At 45.5% G+C, this 17,523-nt stretch overlaps 1 protein-coding gene across 1 annotated transcript; it reads right to left on the reverse strand.

The window, feature by feature from the left end:
• Positions 1–1,760: 1,760 nt before the first annotated feature.
• On the reverse strand, positions 1,761–17,177 carry LOC124689359. The gene is made up of 3 exons (XM_047222903.1): positions 17,048–17,177; positions 4,165–4,211; positions 1,761–4,038 (listed from the first exon to the last, which is right to left on the reverse strand). The coding sequence occupies exons 1-3, from the start codon at positions 17,175–17,177 to the stop codon at positions 2,842–2,844; spliced, it is 1,374 nt and encodes a 457-aa protein (XP_047078859.1). The 3' UTR covers positions 1,761–2,841.
• Between the last annotated feature and the right edge of the window lie 346 nt (positions 17,178–17,523).

The following is a 17,523-nucleotide window of genomic DNA, read 5'->3' on the forward strand; positions in this document are numbered from 1 at the left end:
CAGGGCCCATGCGTGCTTGTGGTACAAATCCAGCAGAAAGAATATCTTTGTTATCATTCTGAAATGCAAATTCATACCTAATATGAATACAGCACAGAAACACACATGTACAAAACAGAAAAGGGAGCATCATGTGATGAAACACAAGCAGGGATTTAACGTTGAAATCTCAACCTGGCAACATGGGGCATAAGTAAACAATAGTTAAATGAGGCGTACACACACCAGTACGTACACAACCCAGAGGTGACCTGCCTCAACGTGCATGCTTGAAAGGCATAAGCAAATGAACCCACGATTGACTGACAGGGTCAGCACCAATCAGTACACCAAACAAGTCACTTTGTCTTCATGCCAGCTGACTAATGTCTACAGAGACTAGATAATAGATAGTAATTTAGGAAATGAAGCTATTAATTCCTAGTACAAGCCAGACTTCACAATTAACCAGTACAAAGGGCCAATTTTCTGATGGAGCACAACGTACAAAATGAAAGAACCTACAGCCCACAACCCATTTCTGCATCTCAGCCACCGGAATGTCATCCTAGATCTGCAGAGCAACCAATTTCATTAGTCAAACCAATTTGTACAATTCATTAGAGTTGTATATCAAAATTTGACATGTCTTGAACAATAAACAATAACATCACTTGTTTTGCGGATATTGTGCCAAAAAAAATATCCAAAACTGAATTGTACCAACATTATTGGAAATATCCAACATTAGAAACAGAGAATAGCTACAGGATAACAGTTAATTTTTACAGCCACACATTCAACTCTTACCGTAAGCATATTCAAGTTTTTTGGCTCCACCTGGCATTCAGGTCTCACTAAAAAATAAAAGATAAGTGGTTCAAAAGCTCCATTAGAGGAACATACCATACATCCTAGCTTATCAAATCATTTGAAATATTAATCATTTCAGGGCTCATGAAGTAGCGAAGTAGAACCATCTGGTTTCTAGCTCTAGTGGCTAACAAATCAAATTTAATTAATCTACTGTGTAGATGCAACAACATATAAATCACACTAGGACTTGATAGATACATAACCACGAAAGCTAAGGCACCTAACAAATGGTTGAGGTATAACAAAAAAAACATCGATGAAAACACAAAAGAGGATGCATTTTATTATGCTAGCACTTAAGATGTGCACAAAAAGGAGAAGGGTGCTAAGTCGTCTGAGGAGCTAGAGGGAGAACAACCCGCATTAACAAAAGGAACTGTGCACACATCCAGTAGAGATGGTATAGAGCATCAACGAATAAAAGAGAAAGCAGGTGATTGAAGTCGTGAGGAAGAGAATGGAAAGCTGCTGAGGAGATTATGAGGAAGCAGGACTGGAGAAAAGATCAAAGATGCAGCCTACGAACTACCATCAAAGCAAGAAGAAGGTAACACATACTGCTCACACATCTCAACGTACATATAGAAGATAAGCATTACCTGCTCAATTAGTACATCCCACCACCAATCATCTTATGTATGGTGTAAAAGATCAGCTGCATCATCTCCACCACCAATTCCTGTTCCTTCAATCATAAGAAGTTGAACAAGTAACAACCAATATCAATCCAATGAAAAGACAAAAAGATATGATAGAAACAGCAATGAGATATTTAAGTAAAATCACAGCTTTAATTCGAAGAAAAAACACATTTTTGTACAACATTATTAAAAGATAAACAAAACCACACATATTGTCAAACTAAAATAACATTCTAGGAACAGTATATAATGACAAACATGCAGACTTAGACACTTAGCTGCTCGGTAAGAGACAACTTATCCAGAATTATAAGCTCGTTCCACAACATACCAAAACAAAAATTACAATCATACTAAAAAATTGTAGCACAAATGTTATCGTTAGGGTACGTTTGTTTCAGGCCCCGTCTTGCCCTACCAATTCGCGGGCGCAAACAATTTTTTGGCGGACAAATCGGCCACCCTCAACTCGCCCACGAATTTGCTGAAAAGTGTACTGTACCACACATTCTGGCCTGGGCTAGCCAAAATATTGATAGCCGGCCAAGCAGGAGCCCTAGACTATGGGCTTGCCAATTTTTTGGTAAGTCCATCATTGGCTCAAAACCAAACGTACCCTCAGTATTCTGATTTAGATTATCTTCAAAGTTCAAACAGATTTAGCATGAAAACTGAAATGAACACTATTAGTTTGCCCAGGTACAAATGGACTTTCCACTTGCAGTAGGACTCTCGTAAAGTAGTAAAATGAGCAATTATTCATAAACTCAAAGAAATTCATCATTACGGTTATAATATTATAAGCAACAAGAGACAGTAAATACTGAATGAAATAATAATAGATTAAAGCTTCCAAACACCTATTGAGCCACCTATTTGACAGTTCAGTTGGTTCAAGACAGTTTTTCTTGCAACTGTCTTCAACTTCCAAATGTTATGTATCTGATCTCATGAAAAAAAAACTCCAGCGCAGCTATGCACTAGAAGTAGAACTACCATTAAAAAATGCTTTGATTCTTGCATATGTGAATAGGCATGCAAGACAGAAATGAAGTTCAATATTAGAGAAAGAGTTTGTTAATCTTGGTGTTAATAGTTTTATTATATTCATATTCATGTAATAAACTTATAAAGACAGTTTGCTAGATCTGTTTTGAAGCTTACAGTATACCAATTGGAGCCACCGCCTGGCTAGCGAGCATAAAATAAATTAGATACCACTAACATACTTTTTTCTAAATCATAATCATTATCGAGATAGAAATACCACAGAAACAAAACCACTATATGTCGAAGAGGCCATCAAACAGCTACGAAACAAGTGATGCGACACTACTTAAAATTGTTAACTTAGCACGGGAGGATGTGAACTGTATTCCATCAAGCAATTAACATAAATTAACTTGGTTCTGTTGTAAATGATATGTGAAGGCATGCTGTTACCTGCAGTGTAGACAGTTTCGAATGGATGATAATGAGAAGGGGTGTTGGTTTCAAGTAGTTTCTTGAACTGCAGTGACTCAAGATGTACCATAAAGACAACGCCAAGTGCCCACAGGAACACTACGTTGTTTTCCTCAGCAAAACCTAGTACTATCTTGGTATTTGTATCTAGGGAAAGTAGCTTATTCAGTTGAATAGTTGTTGCAAGTGCCCATGAAGCAACACCATCACAATCAATCCTCCAATTCCACGATTGGAGGTTGCTGTCCGTGAGGAAGAGTAGACCAAGGCCACCCCCCTGTGCCCGCACAATCCAGAATTGGCCATGTTCAAGCATATGCGCTGGCACCCGTATCACAGCTAGGCTTTGCTTTCCCAAATCAAACTCTAGAACTCCAACGAAATTCCCAGTGAGCATCCAGTAGATGGAATTCCCAGCAAGCACATCAGGTTTACCGGTACAAACCAAGGAGGGGAAATCACCAATATCGATGGGATCGTCACTGCCAGAAACCTCGGATGGAAGCTGCGTTGAGATGAGATTACCCCACAAGCCGGTATGCGACGAGTAAACACAGGCGAGCGCTCGCCTGTGTTGTTTGTCGTCGTCGTCTGCAGTCGTCAAGACCAGCTGGAAGTGGTCGTCTGCGTCTCCACCGGCGCGAAACACTGCTCCGTTGAACACTATCTTCTCCGGACGCGTCACGATGCCCGGGGGAATGGCAAGGCGGTGCTGGTCGCCGACGACGGGGTCCCACACAAGGAAATGGAGCCGCGTCAGGTCGAAGAACAGTACGAGGCCATGGCGGCATCCAAGGAACCGGAAGCGGCGGCCGTCGTCGCGCGGCAAGGAGAAGCGGCCGGGCGGGACACGATTGGGCGCGTCCAGAGTAGGTATGAAGGAATCGGAATGCCCGTCGAAGAAGCCGAGGAGGGGAGGTTTGCGGCGGTGGCGGATGCGGAAGCGGCGGAAGAAGCCGGGGTCGGAGGCGAGGCCGTGCCAGCGCTTGCAGACGAGGGAGGCGCGCGGGAGGGAGGAGGGCTGCGGCGGGAGGCGGAGCAGGATCTCGGAGAGGAGGTCGTCGTCTTCCAGCGGCGTCTTCACCGCCGGCGAACGCGGGCGGCAGCAGAGGCTGCTCATCTCGCTCTACTCGCTGGTTTTGTGGAATACGGTGTGGGATGTGGTGGGCTCGAATGGATCTAATGTCTAGAGAAGTGAACGCGCCGACGGCGAGCGGGGGCGGCGGCGGCGGCGGCGGCGGCTGAGGCTGGCTGTCTTCTAGCCCTACTCTCACTTATGCGGGATGTCTCTCTTCGTGCAGTGAAAGTGAGAACGCAGTGAGGTGAAAACTGGGCTGGACACGAAAGCCCACATCTCCAGCGGCGCGACGCAAAGGACGCTCAGCGACCGTTTTCGTCCGCCCTGACCGGAAATGCGTCTGGCACCACTTCCAACGGGGCGACGCAAAGTGATCGGGCCGTCCGCGGAGACACAAACCTGGCCCAAATATGCGACTCGGATGCGTCTCTGCGGACGTCCGGAAACGTCCGCTCGCGTCTGGCGGACGTTTCGTCGGGCCCGCTCGCGGCGACCACCGCGTCGATGCGTCTTCTCAAACGCACCAGCGACTGCGCCGCTGCGTCGCTTCGGCACTCTGCGCCACGTTAATAGCGACGATGCCTCGGCTGCCGAGCGGCCACCCACCTTCGCCAACCACGTTAATGGCGACGACACGCGTCCCGCGGCCACCGCATGCCGCCGGCCTATATAAAGGGGCGCGCGTTCTTCTTCCTCATCCACTCCTCCAAAGAAACCCTAGCCGCCACAAAGCTCGACCGTAGCGCCGCCTAGGTGTTCCTGCGACGCAGCCAACCCCGCGAGGAAGTCCATGGCCGGTCCTGGTGGCCGGCGAGGCGGTCGAGGCCACGGCCATGGGCGCCCCCGTGGCCGGGGCAGGGGCCTCCGTGGTGGAGCAGCTACGGCCCCACGCTCGCCATCGCCTGCGCCCTCCTCGTCCTCGCAGGAGGAGCGCTGCTTCGAGTTCCTCCTCCGCATCGACGACGACCCACTCTCCATCAAGCGGCTACCGGACAAGTTCGCCGAGTTCGTCGACGGCGTCGAGCCGGCGCGGTTGCAGCCTACGGGAGGCCAGCCTGCAACTTCGCCGCTCGGACCGTGGAGGTCCTGTTCGACGGCGCGAGCAAGATGTACCCGCACACGGGGTGGGACAAGTTCGCCCGTGACCTCGTGCTCGAGCCCGGATGCCGCCTCACCTTCCTCTACGAGGGGGACGGCGAGATGATCGTCAAGGTGTTCGACGACACGAGTCCGCCGCAGGCACTACCACACCGACGACTCCGGCTCGACACCGATAGTTAGAACGTAGAGTGTTCTTTCTTTGCGGCGAATCCGGCTACGGGCCGGACGAAGCCGATAGTCGAGGTTTCGGATGTTCGCCTCATCGGTAGAACCAACAAGGGCACCATCTCCTCCCGCTGGATTTTCCAGTTTGGGTGATTGGGTGTGCCCTCGAATGTTCTTTCTTGGCAGCGAACATACGGAAATCAACACAACTGGCTTCTTTTTAAAAAAAAATTATATTTGTGTCGACCATGGTTCAAACTATGTGTTAGTTTGTGTAAACCATGTTCCTAACTATGTGTTAGTTTGTGTAAAATCATGTTTCAAAATGTAATATTTGAAACTATGTTTAATTAATGGACAAGAGGGAAAAAAGAAAAAAAAATGTGTCGCCCCGCTGGAGCAGACCCCAGACGCAAACGGACGCGCGGACAAAAACGGTCATTTTGGTCCGCAGCGCGACGCAAACGGACGGTGACGGACATTAAAATGCGTCGAGCCGCTGGAGATGCCCTTATGCGATGAAGAATTAGTGGAGCATTTATTTGTTTCTTGGTGGATTTTTTTTCTCTAATGGGAGCATTGTCACATCCAGATTTCAACAAGATACTTGTCACGGTTTGGGCGATCTCGATGGCATGCCGGAAAGTTCCACGAGTAGATTTTTCAGAGTTCCTTATCCACTCACATGTTTATTAGAAGCTATCTCTCTGGTCATCAACAGATTATAAAGCCTAGAGTGCACACGGTTGCTCAACCAGCGGTAAGAAGTTGGCTTGCCCCACCTCCAGGTTACTGCAAGATCATGGTTGATGGAGTGGTTTCTCGAGCAGGTAATCAAGGTGTAGTCGGTGCAATTTGCCGAAATCATGAAGGCACATATTTGGGGACAGCAGGAACAGTCTACCCTGGTATTTCTGATCCATCTGTGCTCGAAATGCTGGCCATGAAGGGAGGCCCTAGCTCTTGCCGAAGATTTGGGTGTGCTCGAAATTAGCATCAATTCAGATTGTCAAGGTGTTGTGTGTGATATTGCAGAGCCTGCTGGTGGGTCTAATGCATCTTTAGAGTAGTTAGAGAGATAAATGAGTACTCACTTAGTTTTGGTGCAGTTTGTTTCATCCATGAACGAAGGCAATACATTGCAGAGGCTCATAATTTAGCTCGAGTTGCTACTTCTCCGAGACGCCAACTGTGGCTCCTAAATTCCTCAGAAATTGCAGCGATCCCAATTTCAGTTTCGAACATTATTATTTAATAAAGTGAGACGGTTTATCTAAAAAAAAAACTGCTTGTAATGTTCCTACTACTGTATTTTCTTTCTTTTTCACAGGTTTAAGAACTCATTTAGCTTAGAAAAATTAAAGCATTGCATATATAATTTTTTAGTAAAAGACATTTGGATTTTTACAGAGGCTGGCAATATGTACGTGCAAGCTTGACGCAAAATCTTGTGTTTTGAAGAGGACCAATCTGCTGTGCAGAGGGCATGGATGGTGGCTCAAATATTGACCCCGTTTGCCCACTATGCTTTGGCTAGACGAACTCACGAAGATGGATCTTCACCTCTTCAATCTCAAGTGCAAAAAGACACAGATAATAGTGCGCGATGCAAAATAGTATAGTTATGAATGAGAAGAAGATCCTGAATATTTTCTGAAGCTCTACACAATCTTTTGCTCGGCCCTCCCATTAAGCGCCGAAAGCTCTTCTAATAAATCTATTCCTTTCTTACAAAGAAAATGCAACAGCTAAAAAGACGGAAAATCAAATCTGATCCCGGGTGCATATGCACCTGGTATGTATAAAACATATTTCCAAAACATTAAAAATTTAGTAAAAAAATTTAGCATATAGAGGGACATGTTCTATGTGTGCACGTAAAGTTTCACATAAAACCAACAATTTTTCTACCCTGTATAAAAAAGACAAATAATGCCTCAAAAAATAGACTATTTTAGCACCAAAGATTTGTCTTTTTTGCACAAGGCACGAAACATATCGGTTTTTGCTGAAACAACTTTGTAAGCATGTAATATGTCAAGGTATACACGGGGAATTTTTATTTGTATTTTTCTAACATTTTAAAATATGTTTAATATGCATTTCAAATAAAGGGTGCATATGCACCCGGGTGTAGAAACACCCTGTCCCTAAAAAGATAACTATTTTTTTGAGCATCAACCACTCTTTTATTAATCTAAACAATAAAGTTTTTGGAATACAGAAGAATTTAGGTGGCTGAAGGAGTCAAACTAATCTGCCTATATCAAGAGTTGTAGCATAGCTAGCTAGAGAGTGAGCTTCTTCTCGTCATTAGATTTTCTTTCTTCCTGTTGGAGGAAATTGCACATAACACCATATGTTGGAGCATGTTTTGCACAGAACCACAACAATATTTTGTTTTTCACAGAACACCATATTTTGTTGTAATTTTTGCACAAAACACTAAATAGAGATATTAGCTTCTTTGACACACAATTAGGCCCATGGGCTAGGTATGCGCTGCCCGCGGACGGCAACGTGTATGCACGTCCTCTCGGAAAATCCTCGAGCCTGCCCATTAGTGGCAGAGGGAGGTGAGGAGACGTGGGCCCACGCAGACGTGCAAGGGTCGGCTAGTCTTAATAAATGAACACTGCGGTCACACTCCAATCACGTGTCTTCTCCCTGTAAGCACACGCGCTAGCTTTGTAGGATAACGTTGCATAGAAAACAAAAAATTTCCTACCGCGAACACGCAATCCAAGCCAAGATGCAATCTAGAAGACGGTAGCAACGAGGGGGTATCGAGTCTCACCCTTGAAGAGATTCCAAAGCCTACAAGATGAGGCTCTTGTTGCTGCGGTAGACGTTCACTTGCCGCTTGCAAAAGCGCGTAGAAGATCTTGATCACGATCGGTTCCGGCGCCACGAACGGGCAGCACCTCCGTACTCGGTCACACGTTCGGTTGTTGATGAAGACGACGTCCACCTCCCCGTTCCAGCCGGGCAGCGGAAGTAGTAGCTCCTCTTGAATCCGACGAGCACGACGGCGTGGTGTCGGTGGTGGTGGAGAAGTCCGGCGGAGCTTCGCTAAGCGTGCGGGAAGTGGAGGAGCGGGGCGGCTAGGGTTTGGGGAGAGGGGGCGCCGGCCACTATAGGGGTGCGGCCACCTTGGTGGTGTTTGAGGTGGCCGGCCCCCTCCCCCTTGGCCCTCATTATATAGGTGGAACCCCAAGAGGTGGTGTCCAAGTCTTCGAATAAGACCCGAACAAAAACCTTACATAGGAGGGGGAAACCTAGCCAAGCTAGGACTCCCACCAAGGTGGGAGTTCCACCTCCCATGTGGGGGTGGCCGGCCCCTAGGGGGAGTCCACTTGGGACTCCACCCCCACTAGGGTTGGCCGGCCATGGAGGTGGAGTCCCATGTGGACTCCACCTTCCTTGGTGGTTTCTTCCGGACTTTTCTAGAACCTTCTAGAACCTTCCATAGAACCTTCCGCGACATTTTATTCACATAAAATGACATCCTATATATGAATCTTATTCTCCGACCATTCCGAACTCCTCGTGATGTCCAGGATCACATCCGGGACTTCGAACAAATATTCCAACTCCATTCCATATTCAAGAACTACCATTTCAACATCCAACTTTAAGTGTGTCACCCTACGGTTCGTGAACTATGCGGACATGGTTGAGTACTCACTCCGACCAATAACCAATAGCGGGATCCGGAGATCCATAATGGCTCCCGCATATTCAACGATGACTTTAGTGATCGAATGAACCATTCACATATATTACCAATTCCCTTTGTCTCGCGATATTTTACTTGTCCGAGGTTTGATCTTCGGTATCACTCTATACCTTGTTCAACCTCGTCTCCCGACAAGTACTCTTTACTCGTACCGTGGTATGTGGTCTCTTATGAACTCATTCATATGCTTGCAAGACATTAGACGACATTCCACCGAGAGGGCCCAGAGTATATCTATCCGTCATCGGGATGGACAAATCCCACTGTTGATTCATATGCCTCAACTCATACTTTCCGGATACTTAATCCCACCTTTATAGCCACCCATTTACGCAGTGGTGTTTGGTGTAATCAAAGTACCTTTCCGGTATAAGTGATTTACATGATCTCATGGTCATAAGGACTAGGTAACTATGTATCGAAAGCTTATAGCAAATAACTTAATGACGAGATCTTATGCTACGCTTAATTGGGTGTGTCCATTACATCATTCATATAATGATATAACCTTGTTATTAATAACATCCAATGTTCATGATTATGAAACTAATCATCCATTAATCAACAAGCTAGTTTAAGAGGCATACTAGGGACTTCTTGTTGTCTACATATCACACATGTACTAATGTTTCGGTTAATACAATTATAGCATGACATATAAACATTTATCATAAACATAGAGATATAAATAATAACCACTTTTATTATTGCCTCTAGGGCATATCTCCTTCAGCCTCCCACTTGCACTAGAGTCAATAATCTAGATTACATTGTAATATACCTAACACCCATGGCATTCCGGTGTTGGTCATGCTTTGCCCTAGGGAGAGCTTTAGTCAACGGATCTGCTACATTCGGATCAGTGTGTACTTTGCAAATCTTTACTTCTCCATCTTCGATGTACTCGCGAATCGAGTGGTAACGCAGCTTGATATGCTTCAGCCTCTTGTGTGACCTTGGCTCTTGTGCATTGGCGATGGCACCCATGTTATCACGAGTAAATGATTAATGGGTCCAATGCACTAGGAACCACACCGAGCTCTACAATGAACCTCTTCATCCATACCGCTTCCGATGAAGCCTCCGAAGCCGCTATGTACTCGATTCCGTTGAAGACTTCGCCACCGTGCACCGCTTCGAGCTTGCCCAGCCTTATCGCAGCACCATTCAATATAAACACGTACCCGGATCGTGACTTAGAGTCATCGGGATCGTTGTTCCAACTTGCATCGGTGTAACCATTTACAACGAGCTCTTGGTCACCTCCATAACAAAGAAACATATCCTTAGTTCTTTTCAAGTACTTTAGGATATTCTTGACCGCTGTCCGAGTGTTCCATTCCCGGATCACTTTGATATCTCGCTAGTCAAACTAACAAGCATGTGCTATATCCGGTCTAGTACATAGCATGGCATACATGATAGATCCTATCGCCGAGGCATAGGGGATATTACTCATCCTTTCTCTTTCTTCTGTCGTAGCCGGTCCTTGAGTCTTACTCAAGACCTTGCCTCGGTAACATAGGTAAGAACCCTTTCTTACTTTCGTCCATTCTAAATTTCTTTAGAATCTTGTCCGGATATGTACTCGCGATAGCCCTATTAGGCGTCTTGATCTATCTCTATAAATCTTGATGCCTAATATATACGATGCTTCACCAAGGTCTTTCATTGAAAAACTATTATTCAAATAACCTTTTATACTGCTTAATAGTTCTATATCATTCCCAATTAATAATATGTCATCTACATATAATATCAGGAATGCTACAGAGCTCCCACTCACTTTCTTGTAAATACGAGCCTCTCCATGACACTCGTATAAACCCAAAGTCTTTGATCACCTTATCAAAGCGTCGGTTCCAACTTCTTGATGCTTGCTTCAGTCCATAGATTGAACGCTGAAGTTTGCATACTTTGTCGACATTTTTAGGATCGACAAAACCTTTGGGTTGTACCATATACAACTCTTCCTCAATGTCTCCATTAAGGAACGCCGTTTTGACATCCATCCGCCAAATCTCATAATCGAAAAATGCAGCTATTGCTAACAAAATCCTCACAGATTTTAGCTTCGCTACAGTGAGAAAGTCTCATCATAGTCAACTCCTTGAATTTGTCGGAAACCCTTTGCGACAAGTCGAGCTTTATAGACAGTAATATTACCATCGGCATCTGTTTTTCTCTTGAAGATCCATTTATTCTCGACTGACCTTTCGGCTATCGAGTAAGTCTACCAAAGTCCATACTTTGTTATCATACATGGATCCCATTTCGGATTTCATGGCTTCTTGCCATTTGTTGGAATCCGGGCTCATCATCGCTTCTTCATACGTCAGTAGGGTCCTCATCATTGTTATCCACAATCATGACATTTAGACAAGGATCATACCAATCAGAGTGGCACGTTCCCTTGTCGATCCGCGAGGTTCAGTAGTTTCCTCGTTCGAAGTTTCATGATCATTATCATTAGCTTCCTCTCGTTGCCGGTGTAGGCGGTACAGTGTACAACTTCCGGTACTCGCGCTACTCCGATCAACGAGTATAGATTCATCAATCTCATCGAGTTCTACTTTTCTTCCGAGTCACTTCTTTAGTGAGAAATTCTTTCTCAAGAAAGGTTCCGTTCTTTGCAACAAATATTTTGCCTTCGGATTTGTGATAGAAAGTATACCCTATAGTTTCCTTAGGGTATCCTATGAAGACGCATTTCTCCGCTTTGGGTTCTAGCTTGTCCGGTTGTAACTTCTTTACATAGGCTTCGCAACCCCAAACTTTCAGGAACGACAGCTTAGGTTTCTTATTAAACCATAATTCATACGGTGTCGTTTCTACGGATTTTGATGGTGCTCTATTTAAAGTGAATGCGGCTGTCTCTAATGCATAACTCCAAAATGATAATGGCAAATCGGTAAGAGACATCATAGAACGAACCATATCTAAGAGAGTTCGATTACGACGTTCGGATACACCGTTTCGTTGTGGTGTTCCCGGCGGTGTCAATTGTGAAAGTATTCCGCATTTCTTTAAATGCATGCCAAACTCATAACTCAGATATTCACCTCCACGATCGGATCGTAGAAATTTTATCTTCTTGTTACGTTGATTTTCTACTTCACTTTGAAATTCCTTAAACTTCTCGAAAGTTTCGGATTTATGTTTCATGAAATAGATATACCCATATCTACTCAGATCATCTCGTGAAGGTTAGAACATAACGATAACCACCGCGCGATGCTACACTCATTGGTCCGCACACATCGGTATGTATGATTTCCAATAAGTCGAGTAGCTCGCTCCATCATACCGTAAAATGGAGTCTTAGTCATTTTTCCCATTAGACATGCTTCGCATCTATCAAGTGACTCAAAGTCAAGTGATTCAAGTAATCCATCAGTATGGAGTTTCTTCATGCGCTTCACTCCAATATGACCAAGACGACAGTGCCACATATAAGTAGTATTATCATTCAATTTAATTCGCTTAGCATCAATGTTATGTATATGCGTATCACTACTATCGAGATCTAACAGAAATAAGCCATTCTTTTGTGGTGCTCGACCATAAAAGATATTATTCATAAAAATAGAACAACCATTATTCTCAGACTTGAATGAATAACCGTCTTGCATTAAACAAGATCCAGATATAATGTTCATGCTCAACGCGGGTACAAAATAACAATTATTTAGGCTTAAAACTAATCCCGAAGGTAGATGTAGAGGAAGTGTGCCGACAGCGATCACATCGACTTTGGATCCATTTCCAACGCGCATTGTCACTTCATCTTTCGGTAGTCTTCGTTTATTCTTTAGTTCCTGTTTCGAGTTACAAATATGAGCAACCGAACCGAGTATCAAATACCCGGTACTAGAACGAGAACCAAGTGAGATAAACATCTATAACATGTATATCGGATATACCTTCTTTCTTCTTCTTGACAAGGCCGCTCTTCGGATCAGCCGGATACTTGGAGCAATTACGCTTCCAGTGTCCCTTCTCCTTGCGATAATAGCACTCAAGCATCGGGCTTAGGGCCGTTCTTAGGTTTCATAGGAGGCGTGGCAGCTTTCTTGCCACCCTTCTTGAATTTTCCCTTAGACTTGCCCCGTTTCTTGAAACTAGTGGTCTTGTTGACCATCAACACTTGGTGCTCTTTCTTGATCTCAATCTCAGCAGCTTTTAGCATGCCAAAGAGTTCAGGTAACTCCTTGTTCATGTTCTCGCATATTGTAGTTCATCACAAAGTTCTTGTAACTTGGTGGCGGTGATTGAAGGACACGATTAATCCCGAGTCTGTTAGGAATCACTATTCCCAAGTCACTGAGTTTCTTCGCATGCCCGGTCATGGCGAGCATGTGCTCACTAATGGAGCTGCCTTCTTCCATCATACAGCTGAAGAAATGTTTCGATGCTTCATAGCATTCCACGGCCGCATGAGTCTCGAAAATAGTCTTCAACTCTTTCATCAACTCATGAGGATCGTGGTGCTCAAAACGTTTTTGAAGATCGGATTCCAGTACCGCACAGGATGGCACACTCGAACTTGAGAGTACCGAGTTTTCCGAGTCTCGTAAACAGCTTTTACTTCATCGGTTTCAGCTTCTGCAGGAGGGTCACCTAGCGGTGCATCAAGCACATATTGCAGATTTCCGCCAGAGAGGAAGATCCTCACATGACGGAACCAGTCGGTGAAGTTGCTACCGTTGCTCTTAAGCTTTTCTTTCTCTAGGAACTGGTTAAAATTGATTGGGGACGCCATCTCTACAACATATATTTGCAATAGTTCAGACTAAGTTTATGACAAATTGAGTTCAAATTTTAATTCAATATAATTAAAAATCTAGGTGAACTCCCACTCAAAACAATATCCCTCGCATTGTCTTAGTGATCACACGAACCAAATCCACCACACCATAGTCCGATCATCACGAGACAAGGTGTAATTTCAATGGCGAACACTCAAAGTGTTCATCATATCAATCATATGATTCATGCTCTACCTTTCGGTATCACGTGTTCCGAGACCATGTCCGTACATGCTAGGCTCGTCAAGGCCACCTTAGTATCCGCATGTGCAAAAACCGGCTTGCACCCGTTGTATGCACTTGTTGATTCTATCACACCCGATCATCACGAGATGCTTCGAAACGACAAGTCTTGGCAACGGTGCTACTAAGGATGAACACTTTATTATCTTGAGATTTTAGTGAGGGATCATCTTATAATGCTACCGTCGCGATCTAAGCAAAATAAGATGCATAAAAGGATTAACATCACATGCAGCTCATATGTGATATGATATGGCCCTTTTGTCTTTGCGCCTTTGATCTTCATCTCCAAAGCACGGACATGATCTCCATCATCTTCGGGCATGATCTCCATCATCGTCGGCGAAGCACCAAGGTCAATGGCGCCGTCTTCATGATTGTCCTCCATGTAGCAACTATTACAACTACTTTGAAATACTACTCAACATGAAATTTAAAGACAACCATAAGGCTCCTGCCGGTTGCCACAATACAATAATGATCATCTCATACATATTCATCATCACATTATGGCCATATCACATCACCAAACCCTGCAAAAACAAGTTAGACGCTCTCTAATTTGGTTTGCATATTTTACGTGGTTTAGGGTTTTCGATATAGATCTAATCTACCTACGAACATGAACCACAACGTTGATACTAATGTTGTCAATAGAAGAGTAAATTGAATCTTTACTATAGTAGGAGAGACAGACACCCGCAAAGCCTCTTATGCAATACAAGTTGCATGTCGAACGAGGAACAAGTCTCATGAACGCGGTCATGTAAAGTTAGTCCGAGCCGCTTCATCCCACTATGCCATAAAGATGCAAAGTACTCAACTAAAGATAACAAGAGCATCAACGCCCACAAACCATTGTGTTCTACTCGTGCAACCATCTATGCATAGACACGGCTCGATACCACCGTAGGATAACGTTGCATAGAAAACAAAAATTTTCCTACCGCGAACACGCAATCCAAGCCAAGATGCAATCTAGAAGACGGTAGCAACGAGGGGTATCGAGTCTCACCCTTGAAGAGATTCCAAAGCCTACAAGATGAGGCTCTTGTTGCTGCGGTAGACGTTCACTTGCCGCTTGCAAAAGCGCGTAGAAGATCTTGATCACGATCGGTTCCGGCGCCACGAACGGGCAGCACCTCCGTACTCGGTCACACGTTCGGTTGTTGATGAAGACGACGTCCACCTCCCCGTTCCAGCGGGCAGCGGAAGTAGTAGCTCCTCTTGAATCCGACAAGCACGACGGCGTGGTGTCGGTGGTGGTGGAGAAGTCCGGCGGAGCTTCGCTAAGCGTGCGGGAAGTGGAGGAGCGGGGCGGCTAGGGTTTGGGGAGAGGGGGCGCCGGCCACTATAGGGGTGCGGCCACCTTGGTGGTGTTTGAGGTGGCCGGCCCCCTCCCCTTGGCCCTCATTATATAGGTGGAACCCCAAGAGGTGGTGTCCAAGTCTTCGAATAAGACCCGAACAAAAAACCTTCCATAGGAGGGGGGAAACCTAGCCAAGCTAGGACTCCCACCAAGGTGGGAGTTCCACCTCCCATGTGGGGGGTTGGCCGGCCCCCTAAGGGGGAGTCCACTTGGGACTCCTCCCCCACTAGGGTTGGCCGGCCATGGAGGTGGAGTCCCATGTGGACTCCACCTTCCTTGGTGGTTTCTTCCGGACTTTTCTAGAACCTTCTAGAACCTTCCATAGAACCTTCCGCGACATTTTATTCACATAAAATGACATCCTATATATGAATCTTATTCTCCGGACCATTCCGGAACTCCTCGTGATGTCCAGGATCACATCCGGGACTTCGAACAAATATTCCAACTCCATTCCATATTCAAGAACTACCATTTCAACATCCAACTTTAAGTGTGTCACCCTACGGTTCGTGAACTATGCGGACATGGTTGAGTACTCACTCCGACCAATAACCAATAGCGGGATCTGGAGATCCATAATGGCTCCCGCATATTCAACGATGACTTTAGTGATCGAATGAACCATTCACATATATTACCAATTCCCTTTGTCTCGCGATATTTTACTTGTCCGAGGTTTGATCTTCGGTATCACTCTATACCTTGTTCAACCTCGTCTCCCGACAAGTACTCTTTACTCGTACCGTGGTATGTGGTCTCTTATGAACTCATTCATATGCTTGCAAGACATTAGACGACATTCCACCGAGAGGGCCCGAGTATATCTATCCGTCATCGGGATGGACAAATCCCACTCGTTGATTCATATGCCTCAACTCATACTTTCCGGATACTTAATCCCACCTTTATAGCCACCCATTTACGCAAGTGGTGTTTGGTGTAATCAAAGTACCTTTCCGGTATAAGTGATTTACATGATCTCATGGTCATAAGGACTAGGTAACTATGTATCGAAAGCTTATAGCAAATAACTTAATGACGAGATCTTATGCTACGCTTAATTGGGTGTGTCCATTACATCATTCATATAATGATATAACCTTGTTATTAATAACATCCAATGTTCATGATTATGAAACTAATCATCCATTAATCAACAAGCTAGTTTAAGAGGCATACTAGGGACTTCTTGTTGTCTACATATCACACATGTACTAATGTTTCGGTTAATACAATTATAGCATGACATATAAACATTTATCATAAACATAGAGATATAAATAATAACCACTTTTATTATTGCCTCTAGGGCATATCTCCTTCAAGCTTATCTTAATAACCATGCGTGGGTGCCGGTCTCGACCATCCCCTTGCATGGCTCTGCGTGCCGCCCGGAGATCCACCGCCGTCGAGATCACCTCCCACTGGATCTGCGGTGGGATCCGGTGTACACCGCCGACTCCCCGATGTGGAGTCGGTGGTTCGAGGCCGAGCATGACACTCAGCGGTAGATGATCGAGGTGCACCTCGAGGGTCTCGACGAAGACGATGTTGACTACGAGGCCTAGGAGGCGTACCAACCACTGCCACCGCCGCCCGTGAAGGTGGAGGAGTAAGTGCCAACAAAAAAGAAGTGGTCGGGGTACACCTTGCCCACGTCGCGCCACGAACACCCCGACTGTTCGCAGTACCGCGGGGCAGACACATACATGCATGCCTAGTCGAGCACTCGCCGGAGGACGACGACGCGGACTACGAGCCCATGGAAGAGATGCCCGAGCTAATAAAGGAAGATGCCGTCGCGCACGTCATGGCCAACTCCAAGACTGAGGAGCGCCCCTTGGATTGGCCTCGAGGCGGCCATTCAGGCATCACAGCAGGCGTTGCCACCGCCGTCGTCGGCCGCGCTGGAGAACCTACCTCCCCCTCGACCATTTTGCCCCTGGACCAGGGACGGGGATCTGTTCCACTGTTCCAGAGGAGGGAGGCGACGACGATGGTCACAGACCGAGATGGTGGCGGCGGGGTCAAACAGTAGGAAGAGTTATGTGGCAAGT

Source organism: Lolium rigidum, chromosome 2, assembly GCF_022539505.1.
Source record: "Lolium rigidum isolate FL_2022 chromosome 2, APGP_CSIRO_Lrig_0.1, whole genome shotgun sequence".
Taxonomy (NCBI): Eukaryota; Viridiplantae; Streptophyta; class Magnoliopsida; order Poales; family Poaceae; genus Lolium; species Lolium rigidum.

Coding starts and splice junctions, on each gene's coding strand:
- LOC124689359 (XM_047222903.1), bottom strand. CDS start 17,177: ATGTATGTGTCTGCCCCGCGGTACTGCGAACAGTCGGGGTGTTCGTGG. Junction 4,212..17,047: donor CACGGGCGGCGGTGGCAGTG/GTTGGTACGCCT, acceptor GCTAGAAGACAG/CCAGCCTCAGCCGCCGCCGC. Junction 4,039..4,164: donor GCCGCCCCCGCTCGCCGTCG/GCGCGTTCACTT, acceptor CCGGCGGTGAAG/ACGCCGCTGGAAGACGACGA.